The following is an 18,676-nucleotide window of genomic DNA, read 5'->3' as shown; positions in this document are numbered from 1 at the left end:
GAAAAGAAAATGTCCCAGGACTTTTGGGCATGAACGTTATTAGCTTATGTAAGAAACTTTTGCAAGAAGATTATGGGAACCAGTATTCAGAAGAAGTTACCAAAATAGCCGAAAATTTTAAACTTTTTAAAGCTTGTGACAAAAATGAACATTGTAATACTATTGGATTTGTTAAACTTTGTTCTAATTCACCAGTTCGTATTCCTGCAAATTCTGTGATGATTTTAAATGGAACTGAGCCAAATTTACCAAGATTGTATGATGCTGTGGTTGAACCTTTACTCACTAGTGGACACTTGCCTTCTACTTTTATTGTTGTACATACGTTTGTTACTGTTCGAAATGGACGATTAACTTTTAGAGTTGCTAATATTGGAGATGATGATATATGGCTTGCTCCAAGAACTAGAATTGGTATTTTATTGAAAGGTGATGTAGAAAACCATGATAAAGGACATGTTAAATTTATAAGAACTGGACATACAGAGGAAATTTATATTCATGATATTGCTTATTGTGCAGAAACTGATGTGAATTTGTCAAAGATAGAAGATTTTGAAATGCCTGTAGATATTAGTCATTTGTCAACAACAAACAAGCAAAGAGATGAAATAAAAACATTGTTTTATAGTGACATTTTTTCGAAAAGTGATACTGAAGTTGGATATACAAAGACAGTAAAACATAAAATTCGCACAGTAGATGATGTGCCGATTGTTCAACCGTATAGATGAATTCCACCTAACCAGTATGAAGAGGTCAAGCAAGATATACAGAAACTAGTTGAAAACAAGATTATTCGGGAAAGCACAAGTCCATACGCTTCACCTATAGTACTAGTGAGGAAGAAAGACAATTCTCTGCGCATGTGCGTGGACTTTAGAAAAATGAACCAGAAGTCTTACAAAGATGCTTATCCATTACCTCGTGTTGAGGAATCCTTTGATGCTTTGAGTGGAGCTAAATTGTTTTAAACAATGGATTTAACGAGTGGTTACAATGTCGTGACAATGCATGAAGATGATATAGAGAAAACTGCTTTTACAACACCGTTTGGACTTTACGAATATCTACGAATGCCGTTCGGATTATGCAATGCACCTGCAACATTTCAACGTTTGATGCAACAATGTTTTCGAGATGAGATTTTTAACATTTTGTTAGTCTTTCTAGATGATATTATTGTGTATTCTGCAAATATTGAAGAATATTTGAAGCGTTTAGAAGTTGTTTTCAAGAGATTACGAGAACATGGTTTAAAACTGAAGCCTTCCAAATGTCATTTTTTTAAACGAGAAGTTCGCTATTTGGGTCACGTCGTTTCAGATGAAGGAATTCATACAGATCCAGATAAAATCAGTGCAGTTCAAGATTTTGAAATACCTACAATCGTTAAGAAGTTAAAGTCTTTCTTGGGTTTAGCAGGATGTTACCGTCGATTTACACAGGGATTTAGTAAAATTGCAGGACCTTTACACAAATTGGCTCAAAAATTTACACCTCATCCACGAAAATTATTTGGTAAGGAATGGACTACTGATTGTCAGACTGCTTTTAATACTCTGAAAGAACACTTAGTTACTGCTCAAATTTTGAGTTATGCAAAGTTTGATGAACCGTTTATTTTAGAAACTGATGCAAGTATGCAAGGATTAGGTGCTGTTTTATCACAATATATCGATGGAAAATTGCGTGTTGTTGTGTATGCCAGTCGTGCTTTAAGGCCAAATGAGCGCAATATGGATAATTATAGTTCCAGAAAATTAGAACTCCTAGCTTTAACTTGGGCAATTACAGAAAAATTTAGACATTATTTACTTGGATCAAAATTTACAGTGTTTACAGACAATAATCCATTGTGTTATTTACAAACATCAAAACTAAGTGCACATGAACAAAGATGGTTGTCGAAATTAGCCGTTTTCAATTTTGAGGTGAAATATAGACATGCTAAACATAATAACAATGCCGACGCATTATCCCGTATGCACGATAAAATTGAACTTTCGAAATCTGAGGATGTTAAAAATTTACTTCAAACATTTGCTGCAGGAACTGTTGTACCAAATGACTTAGCATCAAATATACAGTCTGTGTCAAGGAAATCAGTTTATACAGAGGAATCATTCGTGACACTACCTACTTTAGATAGACAGGAGATTAAAGATTTACAGAAACGAGATACAGTGATCGGTAAATTTATTGAAATATGGAACACTAAACGTAAACCACTGAGATCGGAGCAACGGAAATTTGATAGGCCGTTAGTAACATTATTACGTCAGTGGGACCGTATTGAAGTTGTAGATGGTTTAGTTTATAGGGTTATCATTGATCCAAATCAGGGACAATTGAAACAATTAATTTTACCAGCCGTGTTACGGGACAAAGTATTGAAGAACTGTCATGATAAATTAGGGCATCAAGGAATTGAGCGTACTTTCTGCATTACTAGAATCAGGTGTTATTGGCCGGGAATGTTTAGGCATATCAAGGACTATTGTAAATCATGCGAACGTTGCATTGTTTCAAAGATGCCACAACCTGTCATAAGACCAGCAATGGGCCATTTGATAGCTAGCAGGCCGTTACAAATACTTGCAATTGATTTTACTGTTCTTGAATCAGCACATGGAAAAGAAAATGTATTATGACGGATATTTTTACAAAGTTTACTCGTGCAGTACCTACGAAAGATCAGAAAGCAGACACTGTTGCTAATGTACTATTGACTGAATGGTTTTGTGTATATGGAGTACCAGAGCGTCTACACTCCAATCAAGGTCGGAACTTTGAATCTGATGTTATCTGTCAGCTTTGTAAACTGTACCGAATCAGTAGATCTCGAACTACACCTTATCATCCCGAAGGAAACGCACAATGTGAACGCTTTAATAGAACACTACACAATCTTCTGAAATCACTTTCGCCAGATAAGAAGAAACATTGGCCAAAGTATTTACCGGAACTTGTCTTTTCATACAACGTGTCACAGAACTCAACAACAGGTTACAGTCCTTATTATTTATTGTTTGGTCGTAGTCCTAAATTGCCAATTGACTTTTTACTTGGAACAAATCAGACTGATGAAACTGATCAATCGTTAGATGAATGGATTATTGCGCATCAGAATCGTTTACGATATGCTTACGAAAAAGCTGGGGAGCAGACAAAAGATCGTGCTGAATACCGCAAGAATAAACATGATGAACAACGTTTCAATCCTGAAATTTGTGTCAGTGACAAGGTGTATATAAGAAACCGTAGTGTACATGGAAGAAATAAGATACAAGACACTTGGAGCTCAACTGTTTATCGTTTAGTTCGTTTGTCAGAAAACACCGTCACTGTAGAACATAGTGATGGCGCTGGTGTTTCTAGAACTTTGAATCGTCGTGATGTCATTAAATGCAATATACAACAATCTGTGGATGATAACAGCAGTGAATCAGACAGTTCAGATGATATGTTTATACCAAGACGAACAACTAGAACAACTGCCGGGAAACATACAAATCCAAATAGACTTCCAAATTCTATTTTTTCTAAGTAAATTCATTCAGGACATTTGTTGTACATAGTTATGCCTTATTTTTGTGTGTCTTATTTTTGTCTCTAATTTTTGTGTCCTATTTTTGTGACTTATTTTTTGTGTTATTTATTATGATAGTAATGGGAGTATGTGGATATATATATTTGCATTATCGAGACGGTTAATACTTAGCTGGGGAGTATGTGGACAAGTTCATTTATTTACATATTATCTATTTGATATTATTCCCAACTTTGTACTTAGTTTATATCTATTTTACCCTATACTATAATGATCTTACTATATTGAACATATTTTGTATTATATGGTTCAATGAATCCAAAATACTCTATCTGGGCTCTTTGATATTTACTCACCACTGGCTATTGGACAAACTACCTTACTTAATAGTTGTTTTATCTGGTTCTATCTAGTTTAACAGTTCACCTATTGACTATATATATTGTACTTTTTAACTATATTGTCGATACAGAATAAGAAACACCAGAAACAACATCAAGAGCCGTAGCCAGCATTATAAGGTATTTACATTTAAGGGTTTTTCAAATTAGTTTATGGTTAAATGTTTTTGACTTAAATATTTTATTTGGTTTCATTTACTTTGCTAATTGCATTTCAAACTTTATATTTTCTTATTTACCTGTAATTAACTTTCAATGTTATATAGTATTTTATATAGTAGTATGGTCAACTTACTTTAGTGAACAGTTTTCATTAGCATTGATTAACTAATTGTTTATATTCAGAGTTGTCATTTTAACTGTGTTTTGCATTATTATTTATTTGCAATTGTGTAATTAAACATAAAATACATTATTTGCTACAAAATGATATATTCATATGCATTTATATGTAAAATTGTATTTATTTGTCATTATCTGTATATTTCAGATCTGTCGTTGCCTTCTATTCTATATTATATTTATTAAAATATATGAACGTTCCGCATTCAATTTATCTGAGCCTTATTCCACCTGGTCACAATAAGTTTTAAATTTATCTAGTACATAGTTAAGCAGAACAATTAGATATCAAGTCGACGAAATGGGTATCTTTCAAGTTGGATGTAGAAAATGCATAACCTCCCGATTTAAAAAAAAAATTACCTTGGACAGAAAACATATCAATCGTTTAGTTCAGCAATTTTCGTGTCTGCCCTTCCATTATGTGACTCAAGAAAAAAATCAAAAAAATGGGTAACAATTGTTTTGAAAAGAGAAAATCGAGTGCACCTTTTTATGTTAGGGCGTGTTTGAGTTGAATATTTTGTCTTGATATCGTACAAAGAAAGACTATTTCATACATCGTCTCGCTTCAGGGCGTCACTGGTGAGTCTTGTGTGGACAAGGCGCGTTTTTGGCGTATTAAATTTTAAACCTGATGCTTTTTGTTATCTATTAATCATGTGTTTCTTTGTCTAATACGTTCTCCTATTCATTTGTATTGTAGTCCTGTAATAGTATGTTGTCATTTCAATGTTATATTTAACATTGCCATTAAAGTGCGAGGTTTGGCATGTCACAAAACCAGGCTCAACCCACCATTTTTTTCCTTTTTAAAAATGTCCTGTACCAAGTCAGGAATATGGCCATTGTTATATTATTGTTCGTTTCTGTGTGTGCTACATTTTAACGTTGCGTCGTTTGTTTTCTCTTATCTTTGAGTGTAAATTCACATTGCGATAAGACGTGTCACGGTACATATCTATCCCAAATTCATGTATTTGGTTTTGATGTTATAATTGTTATTCTCGTGGGATTTTGTCTGATTCTTGGTCCGTTTCTGTGTGCGTTACATTTTAGTGTTGTGTCGTTGTTCTCTTATATTTAATGCGTATTCCTCGGTTTAGGTTTGTTACCCCGATTTTGTTTTTTGTCCATGGATTTATGAGTTTGAACAGCGGTATATCCCTCCACGAAATATTTAATTAGAACTTTTTTAAGTGTTTATGAATTTTCGAAAATTCCACCTGACAACCGATCAGACAATAGTTTTAAATTGAATCAATGCAGACAAGATCATTAACTGATGCTCATTAGCTAGTTGATACATTTGTCTTTTAAAATTCAACTGACATATAAGAATCGTAATGGTTCAATGTAGATAAATTTATCGGTTTTCAAGAGCAAAATTGGCAGCGCGTCATCCCTACAATGGCTTCCATTTCTACGATTGTGAAAATGAACTGGCGTAATGGGGAGATAATTTTGACGAAGTAGAATCCTGACTGGTGTATTCATACGAATGGGTTTACTTCTAGATTCGTAGACATAACCCGTTCAATTCGTCAAGGATGCCCTTTAGCCCCGATGTTATATTTCCTGCAAGCAGAACGACTTGCAGCATCAATTAGAAACAATCCTAATATAGAAGGAATAAATAAAGGCAACAGTAGTATACCGCTGTTCAAAACCCATAAATCCATGGACAAAAAACAAAATCGGGGTAACAAACTAAAACCGAGGGAAACGCATTAAATATAAGAGGAAAACAACGACATAACACCGAAACGTAACACACACAGAAACGGACCATTACGCCAGTTCATTTTCACAAACTAAAACTTCCTACTAGAACAAGGGACTATATTGAAACAAAGCTAAATATGTTTGCTGACGATACTCAACTCTTTAATAAAAGCGAGGAGTCTATAGAAGAAACATTTAAAACTTTAAAACTGTACGAAAACGCTTCGGGGGCTAATATGAATATGGATAAGACTGTTGGCATGTATTTAATTAGGAAAGTGGCGAAATAAAAAACCAAAATTTAACAAAATTAAATGGTCTAAGCGTCCTGTGAAAGCATTAGGGGTACAACATGGATATGGGGTGGACTTGGATCAAATTTGGTTAGAAAAAATAAATAAGATAAAAAGCTGTATGGAAGTTTGGAAATCAAGAGATCTCACATTTACGGGAAAAGTTTTAATTATTAAATCCTTCGTACTGTCTGTCATTGGATACGAAATTGAAATGAGAGGTATTCCGAATATATACGAAAAACAAATAAATAATATCATGTGGTCCTTTATATGGGATGGGAAAACAAACCAAATCGCTAGAACAGTGTGCTGTTTACCGAGAGAAAAAGGGGGGATAGGAATGATAAACTTTAGGGACTTTATTAAACCAAAACAGGTGAAAAGTATGTACAGTATTGTCAACTCAAAAACACAAAAATGGAATGCAATAGGCAAATACTGGTTAACGTCACTAGACGAAAAATATGATACAGATTTATTTACATGTTCTTGTTCGTACACTACATGTTTTAGGCAAATACAAATGTCCAAATATTATAAAGAACTTTTAATTTCCTGGACTGACTTACAGAAAATCAAAAAATTGGTCACGAAAGAGGACCTTTTAGAACAAAATATATTCGGCAATTGTAAATTTAAGTTCAAGGGACCTGCATTATATTATGCAAATTTTGCCTCCAGTGGAATAAAAAAAATAAAAGATATATGGGACGTAAACAATAAATCCTTTAAAACTTCTTTTGATATTTTTAACAGTCTTAAAGATAAAAGGAATTTGATTGCACAATATAGCCGCATTAAATCTTCGTTAACACCTCAACAAATTGACGTTTTAAAAACAGACTCTATCATACAAAGTCATTCTGATAGACCTATAAAAATAACAAATTCTTGTCAATTTATAAAAAATGGAGTTGTTGTTGATGCCAAAAAATTATACCCTAAAGATATTAGATACTTTTATGAGAATAAAAAGCTCAAAATTGCCAGTTTAAGTGGAATTTACAATTTGGGAATGAACTACCATGGGAATACATTTGGGAAACTTCAAATAAGAATTTAGCTAACAGGAAAACTAAACAACTTCAATGGAAGTTACTACATAATATAATTTACACTGAAGAAAAATTACAAAAAATGAAACGCTCAAACGATAAGTGTCACGTTTGCAATGAAAACGAATAACTTTTTCATCTTTTTAATTATTGTAAACTGGTTGAAGACGTTTGGCGGGATTTCTTTTTTAGAAAATATCGAATTTTGTTCAAAATTTAATATCGAAAAATTACAAAAATCGGAAACAAGTATAATTTTTGGGGTCATCAATACAGATGCATCTTATACCCAAATTTTAGATAAGGTGCTTCTCATCACGAAATGGGTTATTTTGAAAACTAGAAATATCGCAAAATATCAAAAGAAAGGGATAAGTAAATCGGTGATTTTAAATATGATAAAATATGAAATGCAATTTTTGCTCAAATATCTTAAACCAAATACGAAAAACGAAGCCTTTTCTAATATGTGTGACATTTTTTGAATATAAATATATATTTTTCGTGTTCAGGTCAGTGCAATTACCTCTTTGATACTGATTGAATAATAATATGTACACTGCTCTCATCTCCCTACATGTAATTTCTATTTTGTATGTAATTCATGTTTATCATCTATCAAGTTATTACATGTATTATGTAGTCATGCTGATACTTCCCCACCAACTATGTTAGCATCAATTCATTCAATTACCATTGTTTCAACTGTTTGTACATTGTTGTCCATTCAATTCACCGTCAGTTTCAGTGTTTGTGTCAGTATTAATGTCCCTATCTCACATGGTTTTGTCAGTTTCAATTTAACTGCCGATATGTTCTGTCTCGGTAAAGGGGTCTTCACTTACAGTATTATTGGATACATAACTTGCTTCAAATATTGCTTCTAAGTCTTCTTCTGTTTGAATACCAGGTAAGAATACAGAATAAGGTTTATTGACAACATGACTTGTTGTGTATTTTAAAGTCTTTAAGGTATTAAGTTATTTTAAAAACTTTTAAACTGGTCATTAACTGTATCAAAAAGGTATCAGACAATATAAAAAAAAATATGAAAATATTATTGAGGTTAATGGCATGTGTTATAAAAGACAAAAAGAAAAAGCACCTTGCGAAATTCTTTAATTTTACTTTCCGATATATTGATGATGTTCTATCATTGAATAACCCATATTTCAGCCAATACTTACATCTCATATATCCAAGTGAACTTGAAATTAAGGATACCACTGATACTAGAAGGACTGCTTCATACCTTGATCTTTTCCTCAATATTGACGTAGATGGACGACTTCACACGAAAATCTATGATAAACGGGACGATTTCAACTTCCCAATTATCAATTTCCCATTTCTCAGCAGTAACATACCCTCTGCCCCTTCGTATGGTGTTTACATATCACAATTGATACGTTATTCACGTGCTTGTTCACACTATACGGACTTCATATACAGGAGTGTGCTCCTTACGCAGAAACTGCTCCAACAAAGTTATGAGGAGGACAGATTAAAATTGACACTTCGTAAATTTTATGGACACCATCACGATTTGGTGGATCCATACGATGTTTCGTTGACCAAACTAGCTAAGGACATTTTTACCACATGGTAGATTGTGTTTTGTCATAATGTCGTCTAATCTTTTAATTACCAAACGTGACTTATTCCCGATTGTGACTGTTTTGCCGAGTGTGAACTCGCATTACTATAAGACGTGGTACGGTACTTATACATCCCAAATTCATGTATTTAGTTTAAATGTTTAATGTTATATTTGTAATTCTCATCGGATTTTGTCAAATGTGTTGACGTCTTTTCTATTATATTTCTGTGTTATGGTAAAGAAAATTAATCACCGCCTTCATTTATCAGATTTGATTTCGTTCAAAGTAATCAGTACGATATTTTACGTTTGAAGTTAGATTCATAACAAACCTGACATAGTTTTATAATATAGTTAATTGCTACCTCAGTTTTATATTAATAAGAATTAAAATGTGCTTTGTTATTAAATGCAATATCAGTATTTAGTTCAAATATATAATCTTAAATTAATCCTAATTCTAATGACGTCATTTTTTCGTCATTTTTCATTTTTTGATGCTCTGTTTTACTAATTCTAATGACGTCATTTTTTCGTCATTTTTCAGTTTCAAATAGGACGTCACTTGGCGTAGAGGTTTAAACGTATTCGGATGTGTCTACTTTTGTGTTTCAAATGTCTGGTTATGTAAATGTATTTCAGTTGTTTCCTGTAATTAGTTAATACTTCAGCTTTATCATGTACATCTTTTGAATATTCATTTTATTAAATTTACTGTTTGCAAAAGTATAAATTACTCTAAATTATAGGGATTTTCTGGTTACTTAACGGAAAACCCTTGCCGTTTTTGGCACAACCTTTTTGATCTTTTGGTCCTCGGTGCTGTTCAACTTTGTACTCGTTTCGGCTTTCAAACTTTTGTATCTGTGCGTCACACATAGGTCTTGTGTGGACAAAATACACTTCTGGCGTATTAAAATTTTGAACTTGTTGCCTTTTGTTGGCTGTTGTTCGTGTGATTCTTTGTCAATTGTATTCTCCAATTTATTTATATTGTAGTCCTGTGTTGTCATTTTGATGTTATATTTCACATGGCCATAAAAGTGCGAGGTTTGGCATGCCACAAAACCAGGTTCAACCCACCATTTTTTCCTTTAAAAATGCCCTGTACCAAGTCAGGAATATGGTCATTGTTATATTATAGTTCGTTTCTGTGTGTATTACATTATAACGTTGTGTCGTTTGTTTTCTCTTATTTTTTAGTGTAAATTCACATTGCGATAAGACGTGTCACGGTACTTGTCTATCCCAAATTCATGTATTTGGTTTTGATGTTATATATATATGTTATATTTGTTATTCTCGTGGGATTTTGTCTATATGTGTTACATTTTAGTGTTATGTCGTTGTTCTCCTCTTATATTTAATGCGTTTCCCTCGGTTTTAGTTTGTTATCCCGATTTTGTTTTTTGTCCATGGATTTATGAGTTTTGAACAGCGGTATACTACTGTTGCCTTTATTTATAATATTAGATCGATTGATTGATTGTTGGTTGCTTTACACCGTGTAATATTAGAAACATTTTCTTCTTCAAATTGTGTACAAGTTAAAACCATTTTTAAGCAATATTTCGTACATGTTATAACATGTATGGGGTACTTTTGTACATGTTATAACTTGTATTTTGGCATTTTACAAATTATAACATGTACAAAAATTTTGTACATGTTATAACCTGTACAAAATCGCAACTTGTACACGACATATATATATATATATACATTTTTAAAAATCTTATGTTACTTTGGACAAAATATATTTAAATCAAGCCTTAGTTCATAACTTTTTGTTAAAAAAAAAAAAAAAGTAAATTTAAGCAACTGTCAAAGACCTTTCTATGCTAAAAGGCCATTTATCAATATAGTAAAAATCTTTTAATCTCAGAGATCAAATAATTGCTCTTATCATACTTTTTACTTTCCTCTCAGATATTTCCTCGGAGTTTGGTATTTTTTGCTAGTTTACTTTTGTTATGTCATTTGTCCATTTTGATAGACGAGCAGAAATCCTATGAACTGATCATCTGAAAATCTAGCAATATGGCCTCCCTTTCTATAGAGGAAGAAAACTATGTTAGAATGAGTTTGTTACTAACAGGTATTTCTCCACGTGCAGCTAGAACCTTCGTTGATAGGGAGTTTGCTCCAACGTGTTTAGATGCATCACTGAAGAAAGAGTATAGCAAACTGTTGGACTTTAAAAAGGAACACAGAATCAACCAATCACAGTGGAACCTCCTGTTTCCTAGTTTTCCTGGTAAGTGCAAAAAGTAAAATCACAAAAATACTGAACTCGGTAATGTGTTTGTGTTTAGGCGTTGTACCAGATGAGGGGAGGGTTGGCGCCTTTAATCATGTTTTCCCCTTCGCATTCTATTTGTGTCTATCCCAAGTCAGGAGCCTGTAATTCAGTGGTTGTCTTTTGTTTGTAGTATATCATATATGTTTTTCGTTTATTTTTTTTGTACGTAAATCAGGCCGCTATTTTTTTTTCTCTCGTATGAAATGTTTATTGTTTCTTTTTTGGGGCCTGTATAGACTACTATGATACATTAGATTGCTCATTACTGAAGACCGTACGGTGACTTATAGATGTTAAATTTTACGTTGACTGGACTTGTTTGATTGAATAACATATTTTCTAAGATATATTAAAAAAAAGTAATGCCTCTTTCAATTTACGACAATCCTTCTCGGAAATAAAATCAGTTCCACCGACTTTTTCATCCTTAACCTAAAAACCAATAAAATTTGTTGTCATTTAGATAGGCGATAATCAAGCATTTGCCGTTATTTTATATAATGAACACATGAAAGGTTTTCTGAATAAAGTCTTAAAAAGATATTTAATTAACAAAATTAAAATTTATTATGGGCTTTTATACCAAAATAATGAACGAGAACAAATATGATATATAGCAGCAACCGACAACCACTGAATTACAGGCTCCTGATTTGGGACAAACACCTACAGAATACAGCGGGTTTAAACATGTAAGTGGGTTCCTAGACCTTCGCATAACCTTGGACAGTAGTGTAACATGTAAACAACCTAAATCAGTTGAAAAGAACTTAACTCATCAAATAGATGAAAAAACATTAAAAAAAACAAATAAAAAAACACAAAAAAGACGTGGTAGGGTTCTTACACATCTCACACTCAGAACAGATCTTAGAGTACTCACAGTTTCAGACAGCTAGTTTAATGAATAAGTGAATATACTGAGATAATAAAATAAATGTTAATACCGATAAAAACAGTATTCAAATATCTAATTACAGTGTTGAATTGGTAAACTTTTATAATATTTATGAATATCATGCATACTTGGGATGTATGTCTTATACATTTTTTATTTTTTTTTATAGGTCATTCCGTTTGGTGTTTTTTTTTCGTTGAAATTGTTTTACCTTTTTTTTCATGACGGGGTCTTTTATAGTCGACTATAGGGTATTGGACTTGTTCATTGCCGTACAGTGACCTATAATAATTTGAATTTGATTTATTCGAATGGGTATATAATCACCAATCATTCCACATCTCACGATTTTATATTAGTGGTACAATCTTATTGGAGTCTAATTGACATTTACATGTTGCTTCATTCTTCTCGTCTGTGCTTTATTTGGTTCTCTTCTTTTTTTTTATCCAAGGTGATTTTCAACTTATGAGTTCAAATGTCCCTTTGGTATCTTTAGTCTCTTTATCATAATCATACAATACCATACAAACCATCAGCCACAAAAGTATCAAGATTCCAGACATATGAACATGGGACTAATGATAAATAAATAAAACAAACAAACAAGTAACAACAATCACAGGAAGAGAATGGGGAAAAACAAAACGGAAACTATTTCATATTTTTTGTTTTAGGCTTTAATGCGACTGGTATCTATGATAAGTTTATTTGTAACATTCAACTACTAGAAGTCTATATTGAAAGTTTTTTTTAAAGATGTGCCAGATTCCAAGACTTTTGACATAACATTGATAATAACTCTTCTACGAAACCTCACATCTATAACTCATCCTCATTGTGGATTTGATATCTTACCTACTGCCACGAAAACAACACCAGGCGCAGATTTGGCTAGAATCAAATACTACAGGAATTATCTAGCTCACCTAGATGATGGGAAAGTAAGAACTATAGACTTCAACACAGCATGGGACACGATATCTGAGGTAAATCTCTTTATCAGAGTGAATTGTATACAAGGAGAGGCGAAAGATAGCAAAGGGACAATCAAACTGTATTCAATTAGCCCCATTGGCAATGTCAGATTTTTTCGGTATAAACAGGTGTCTAGATTATAAGACTTTACTGGATAATAATACTTGACGAGAAAAATCAACATTCTATAAAACAAAACGTAGAACATTGGCTGTAAAGCAGTAACTCTACCAAGAACCGAAGTTGTTCTCAGGTTAAGCAGTTCCTGATTAACATGTTGTGTTGCTCAATTGAGAACTTTTCACTTTAACTCTACCAGTTTGGTTATGAAATGAAAATGATCTGTTTCATATATTGTCAAAGTAAATGGAATGGAGTCGACTGAATCAACTTCTTTTGTATGAGTCCAAAAATACGGAAATACAGTAGGCAAGGCTAAATGTTTTCTATGCTAATATACCTACTTAGATGGAAACAAAGATAGTATTTGAAATGGTTACCCATTTTAAACATCGTCATATTTGTCTGATGTTTGTATATTACCTTCTTAGAAGTATAATGAAAGTTATACTATCACTAATACAAATGTTGATAAATACTCAATTATAAAAATGCTTTTAATTCCTGTATAATTTTCTAGGCTATTGGAAGAATAGGTGGACAGCATATGAAGGAGGAGTGTGATCTACTAAAAACCCAAACACTGGACCAGACAAATAGAGCAATCATGATGGATATCAAACGTTCTAATAATGAAATAAAAAAACTCAAAGAGTCGTTTGCTAGTTTGAAAAGATCCCATGATGAACTCCCAAGTCGATCATGCTGAAATGACAAAAGAAGTAAAAAGGTTGAAAACTTTACAAGATGATACAGTACCTTGGAATATCAGAGGTAACGCTTGGTTATTTTGATATGTTAACATACTTGAAACAGAGAGGCGACAGATATCAAAGGGACATTCAATCACATAAATAAACTGACAACGGCATTGAAAAAAAACGATCAACAGACAAACAAGAGTCACAAATCACAACATGGAATGCTAAAGACTGAGCAACAAGGACCCCCATCAAGAACTTGGGGTTACCTCAGGTGCTTCGGAAAGGTAAAAAGATCGTGCTCCACATGTGGCACCCATCGTTTTGCTCATGTTAATGAATGTCAAGGCGCCCACTAGGAAGTCGGCTCTGTACCATGGAACGACGAGATGAAAGGTTAATCCTGAATTTCACTAAAGGTTTGAAAATTATCAGGCCAGACAGGTTGTTATGGTAAGGCACCGTCAATTATTACTTAAGGTGCTCCGGAAGTGTTAGAAAATCCTGCTCCACATGTGGCACCAGTTGGATTTGCTGTTGTTTTAACAAACGTTTTTATCGTAAAATAAGTCGACCTGTCAAAAATAAAACGCAGAGATGATGGTTGCGTGCCATTTTGCAAAGTGCCATTTTTCCAAAGTAACTGTACTTTTTTAATCGAAATTGACAACTATACAAAAGGATATCTCAAATAGTTTAGTTACTAGTATCTTTTATTACTTTGACTTAACGTCTTTGTTCTTTGTACTATTCTAAGTTGTCTTTGAAATAGCTTATATCAATTATTTTGCTTAATAACAATATATCCTGGAATAATGACATAAAAAGGTATAGCGGCTAATTGTTAATCGTTTTAACATAAGGCTAGTATTGGCATCACATCGTTTCCAAATTAGCTGCCTTTGGCTACTTTTGATTGTTTTATATTATAAATAAAATAGCCAATGTGTAATCATTTATGTTTATGTATTAGCTTTCATTTGTCTAGTGTTTCAACATAATTAGATTACGCACATGATTTGCAAGTAAACGATCTTACACAGTTAGTGCTATTCATGTTTCCAAGATCGTGCATATCATGAATTCAGTATGAATTAAAAAGTGTTGAACTTTTTCCCCCTAAGAATCACGAAAAATTTAATTTTTTTTATCAATTCTCGACTGTGTAAAGATTAAATAAATCTTGATTTGTATTTTAGAAAGAATTTATGACACACTTAAAGCCTGGAAGGACAATGATGATAAAATGTTTATAAACACAAGAGCTGCTCAATCGGTACTAAAATCTATAAAGGAAAATAGTTGCGTAACCATTACTGCAAGTTCTGGTGTAGGCAAAACGTGCATTCTCCGACAAACAGCTTTAAAGATGGCAGAGGAAAATTATGATGTTCTTCTTGTGACAGATCCAAGTGAAATTGTAAGGTTTTACAATCCAAAGAAGAAAACATTGTTTGTGATTGATGATTTATGTGGAAACTTTTCTGTAAATCAGAGTGATATTAAAAGTTGGGAACCAATCATGGAGAATATCAACCAAATTCTTGAAAAAAAACAAACAAAAATAATTGCAGCATGTCGATTACAAGTATACCAGGATGAAAAGTTTGAATCTTTATCAGTCTTCAAATCATGTGTCTGTAGCTTGTTATCAGAGAATGTGTGTTTGTCAAAAACTGAAAAACAATCTATAGCAGAGATATATTTGAAAACAAAAGCCTCTGAGATTACTGACTATTACAATTTATATGATTGTTTCCCTCTTTTATGTAAATTATACCATGCTAATCCTATACTTAATGTTAAAAATTTCTTTCAGAATCCATTTTCAGTTTATGAAGCTGAAATTGATAAGCTACTCAAGAAAGGACATCACTCTAAATACTGTGCATTGGCTCTATGTGTGATCTTTAATAACAAATTAAAAGAAGAAGTGTTGACAGAAGAGTTGAGTAAAGAAAATCGGACTATCATTGAGAACACATGTGAGGCGTGTAAATTAGAACGGGGAACATCAAGACTTGTATTACAGGATGAACTTGACTCACTTAAAGATACATTCATCAAGAAAAAAACAATATATACAGCATTATACATGATAAAATATTCGACTTTCTAACTTTCTTCTATGGGCAAAAAATTATAGCATGCTTAATAAGGAATGCAGATAGCTGTTTGATTAAAGAAAGATTTTCAGTGAAAAAAAGTGACTGTCTCGATCAGTTTATTTCTGTCATACCACAAAAGTATCATCAAATGTACATAGAGAGATTGATTGATGATTGGTCAAAGGGAAAAGTTCAAGATGTATTTAGTAACATTAATATGAAGATGCCTTTGTTCAGAGAGCGATTGCTCCTTCATTTGAAAACACTTGATATATCTTACCAGAGACAACTCGCGCATATCTGTAATAAACCTAATCAAGGAGACAACGATGATGATAATGAGTATGGTTATGATGGTTATGATGATGGTAACTATTGTTTTGATGATGACGATGAAGATCAAGATGGTCATAATGATAATGGTGATGATCATGATGAAGATGATGAAGATGATGATGGTGATGATGGTGATGATGTTGATGATGTTGATGATGATGTTCTATCAAACTGTTGTGTTATCGGTGATATTTGTTTGGTTCAGTGGTGTTGTAATCAGGATGTAGATATTGACAAGGGTACTTCTTATAATGGAGAGTCACCTTTAATGAAGACCTGTAAACGTGGCCATACAGCAATAGTTAAAATGTTTTTAGACAGAGGAGCAAACGTTGATAAATGTGATAATGGTGGTCAGTCACCTCTTATGGTGGCTTGTCAACATGGTCATAAAAAAATAGTTAAGATGTTGTTAGATGAAGGCGCAGACTTTAATTTATGTGAATATGGCTGCGAGTCTACTTTTAGGAAGGCTTATTTATATTGTAATGGATTAGTAGGTATGATGTCGATTGACAGGGGATCATACTACCATATATGTGGGGATTGGGGAGAGTCACCTGTAATGAAGGCTTGTGCACAAGGTCATACTAAAATAGTAGAGATGTTGTTAGAAAGAGGAGCCGATTATAATAAATATGACGGATGTGGAGAGACACCTTTGATGAAGGCTTGTAAAAATGGTCGTACAGACATATTACAGATATTGTTAGACAGAGGAGCAGAATATAACAACTGTGATGGATATGGAGAGACACCTGTGATGAAGGCTTCTGAGTATGGTCATACAGACACATTAAAAATATTGTTAGATAGAGGAGCAGACTATAACACATGTGACGGATATGGAGAGACACCTATAATGAAGGTTTGTGAAAATGATCATGCAGACACATTAAAGATATTGTTAGACAGAGGAGCTGACTGCAACAAATGTACCGGTTCGGGGAGGACCCCTGCAATGATGGCTTGTCAACGTGGTCATAAAAAAATAGTAAAGATTTTGTTAGAAAGAGGAGCAGACTTTAATAAACGTGACATTGACGGATATGTAGCTGCACACATTGCTAGTGATCAGGGTTATGCAGAAATCGTTGATTTGATTTTTGATAGTAGCTGTGTTTAAAAATTTTTAAAAAAAGGGATGGTGATTGCCAGTTGTAACTTGATAACAAAAATTGGAGTTCGGTATTCTTGTTACATTTTTTTCTACGGATGTAATAGTCTCGTAAATCTATTAGTAATGACATCAGAATAACAATTAAAAAAAAAAGCGGGAACCGCAGGTACCAAAATCTGTTTCATGGACAGAATAGGAGTCTATTGGTCATGTTGATTTGAATGCATCACCCGCAATGCTTATTTGCATTCAGTCAAACATTGCCAAAATGTCACTAACAACAATTGTACACCATCGGTAAAATTACAGAGAAGACGATCTGGCGATTTATTATCAGTATCTTGACTCTTATCTGTGCCATTTTTATTGTTCTATGGTCAATGTTGTATTTTTGTCTTTCTTTTTTGGCTTATGTACTTTGTCTATAGAGTGTATTTATGCCGTTTTGGTTTACATATAAAATAATTATTTGTTTTATAGTGATTTAGATTATATTACAATGTTGACTGCCATATCATATTTTTCACATTTTACCTATAATTTCTGGTCGATTGTTCACACATCGTGAGAGGTTTAGCTAGCTATAAAGCCAGGTTTAATCCACCATTTTCTACATAAGGAAATGCCTGTTCGAATTTAAAAACATGAAAGTTGTTATCTATTTGGTTTACCTTTTCTTGCTTTATTGTCAGGAACACTCTTTGCAAAAACAAATATAGAAAGATAATGTTATTCATAGACAGTGTGTAATTAATATAACACCAAAAAAAAGTATATTCGGCCTCGAATGGGATGCGTTTGTATTGTTTTAGTGTTCAAAAGGACAAAAACCAAGATTTTTGTCATCAAGGCTTTTTATAATTTATGAATTGTTAATTTTCAAAACAGGATTGTTAAAATAGCAGCAAAGTTGACGTTTTGTACATTTGTTGTTAATTTTAATCGTAAAATATTTAAATGTATTCATATGTATCTTTCGTCTTATCACTGACATGTATGCTTATATTCTAATAATTGTTATTATTTATACAAATAGAACAACTTTGTTGCAGTGAGTTTGTAAATTTGAGTAGGTATCACCTAAACAATATATTCGATTTGTAAACATTACTTAATAATGTGGTATAAAATTCGGCACCAT

At 32.8% G+C, this 18,676-nt stretch overlaps 1 protein-coding gene and 1 long non-coding RNA gene across 2 annotated transcripts; both read left to right on the top strand.

The window, feature by feature from the left end:
- The first annotated feature begins 3,373 nt into the window (after positions 1–3,373).
- Positions 3,374–4,497, top strand: LOC143069598 (uncharacterized). The gene is made up of 2 exons (XR_012976446.1): positions 3,374–4,074; positions 4,445–4,497. It is a non-coding gene; the product is annotated as an uncharacterized LOC143069598 (long non-coding RNA).
- Positions 4,498–13,794: 9,297 nt separating this feature from the next.
- Positions 13,795–17,735, top strand: LOC143069596 (uncharacterized). Its single transcript, XM_076244312.1, has 2 exons — positions 13,795–14,044; positions 15,171–17,735. Exon 2 carries the CDS (start codon positions 16,228–16,230, stop codon positions 17,539–17,541), a length of 1,314 nt encoding a protein of 437 aa, XP_076100427.1. The 5' UTR covers positions 13,795–14,044; positions 15,171–16,227; the 3' UTR covers positions 17,542–17,735.
- Positions 17,736–18,676: the final 941 nt, after the last annotated feature.

The sequence above is a fragment of the Mytilus galloprovincialis genome, chromosome 3, assembly GCF_965363235.1.
Source record: "Mytilus galloprovincialis chromosome 3, xbMytGall1.hap1.1, whole genome shotgun sequence".
Lineage (NCBI taxonomy): Eukaryota > Metazoa > Mollusca > Bivalvia > Mytilida > Mytilidae > Mytilus > Mytilus galloprovincialis.
The sequence above is the reverse complement of the archived record's forward strand: the minus strand, read 5'-3'. Positions and strand labels throughout refer to the sequence as shown.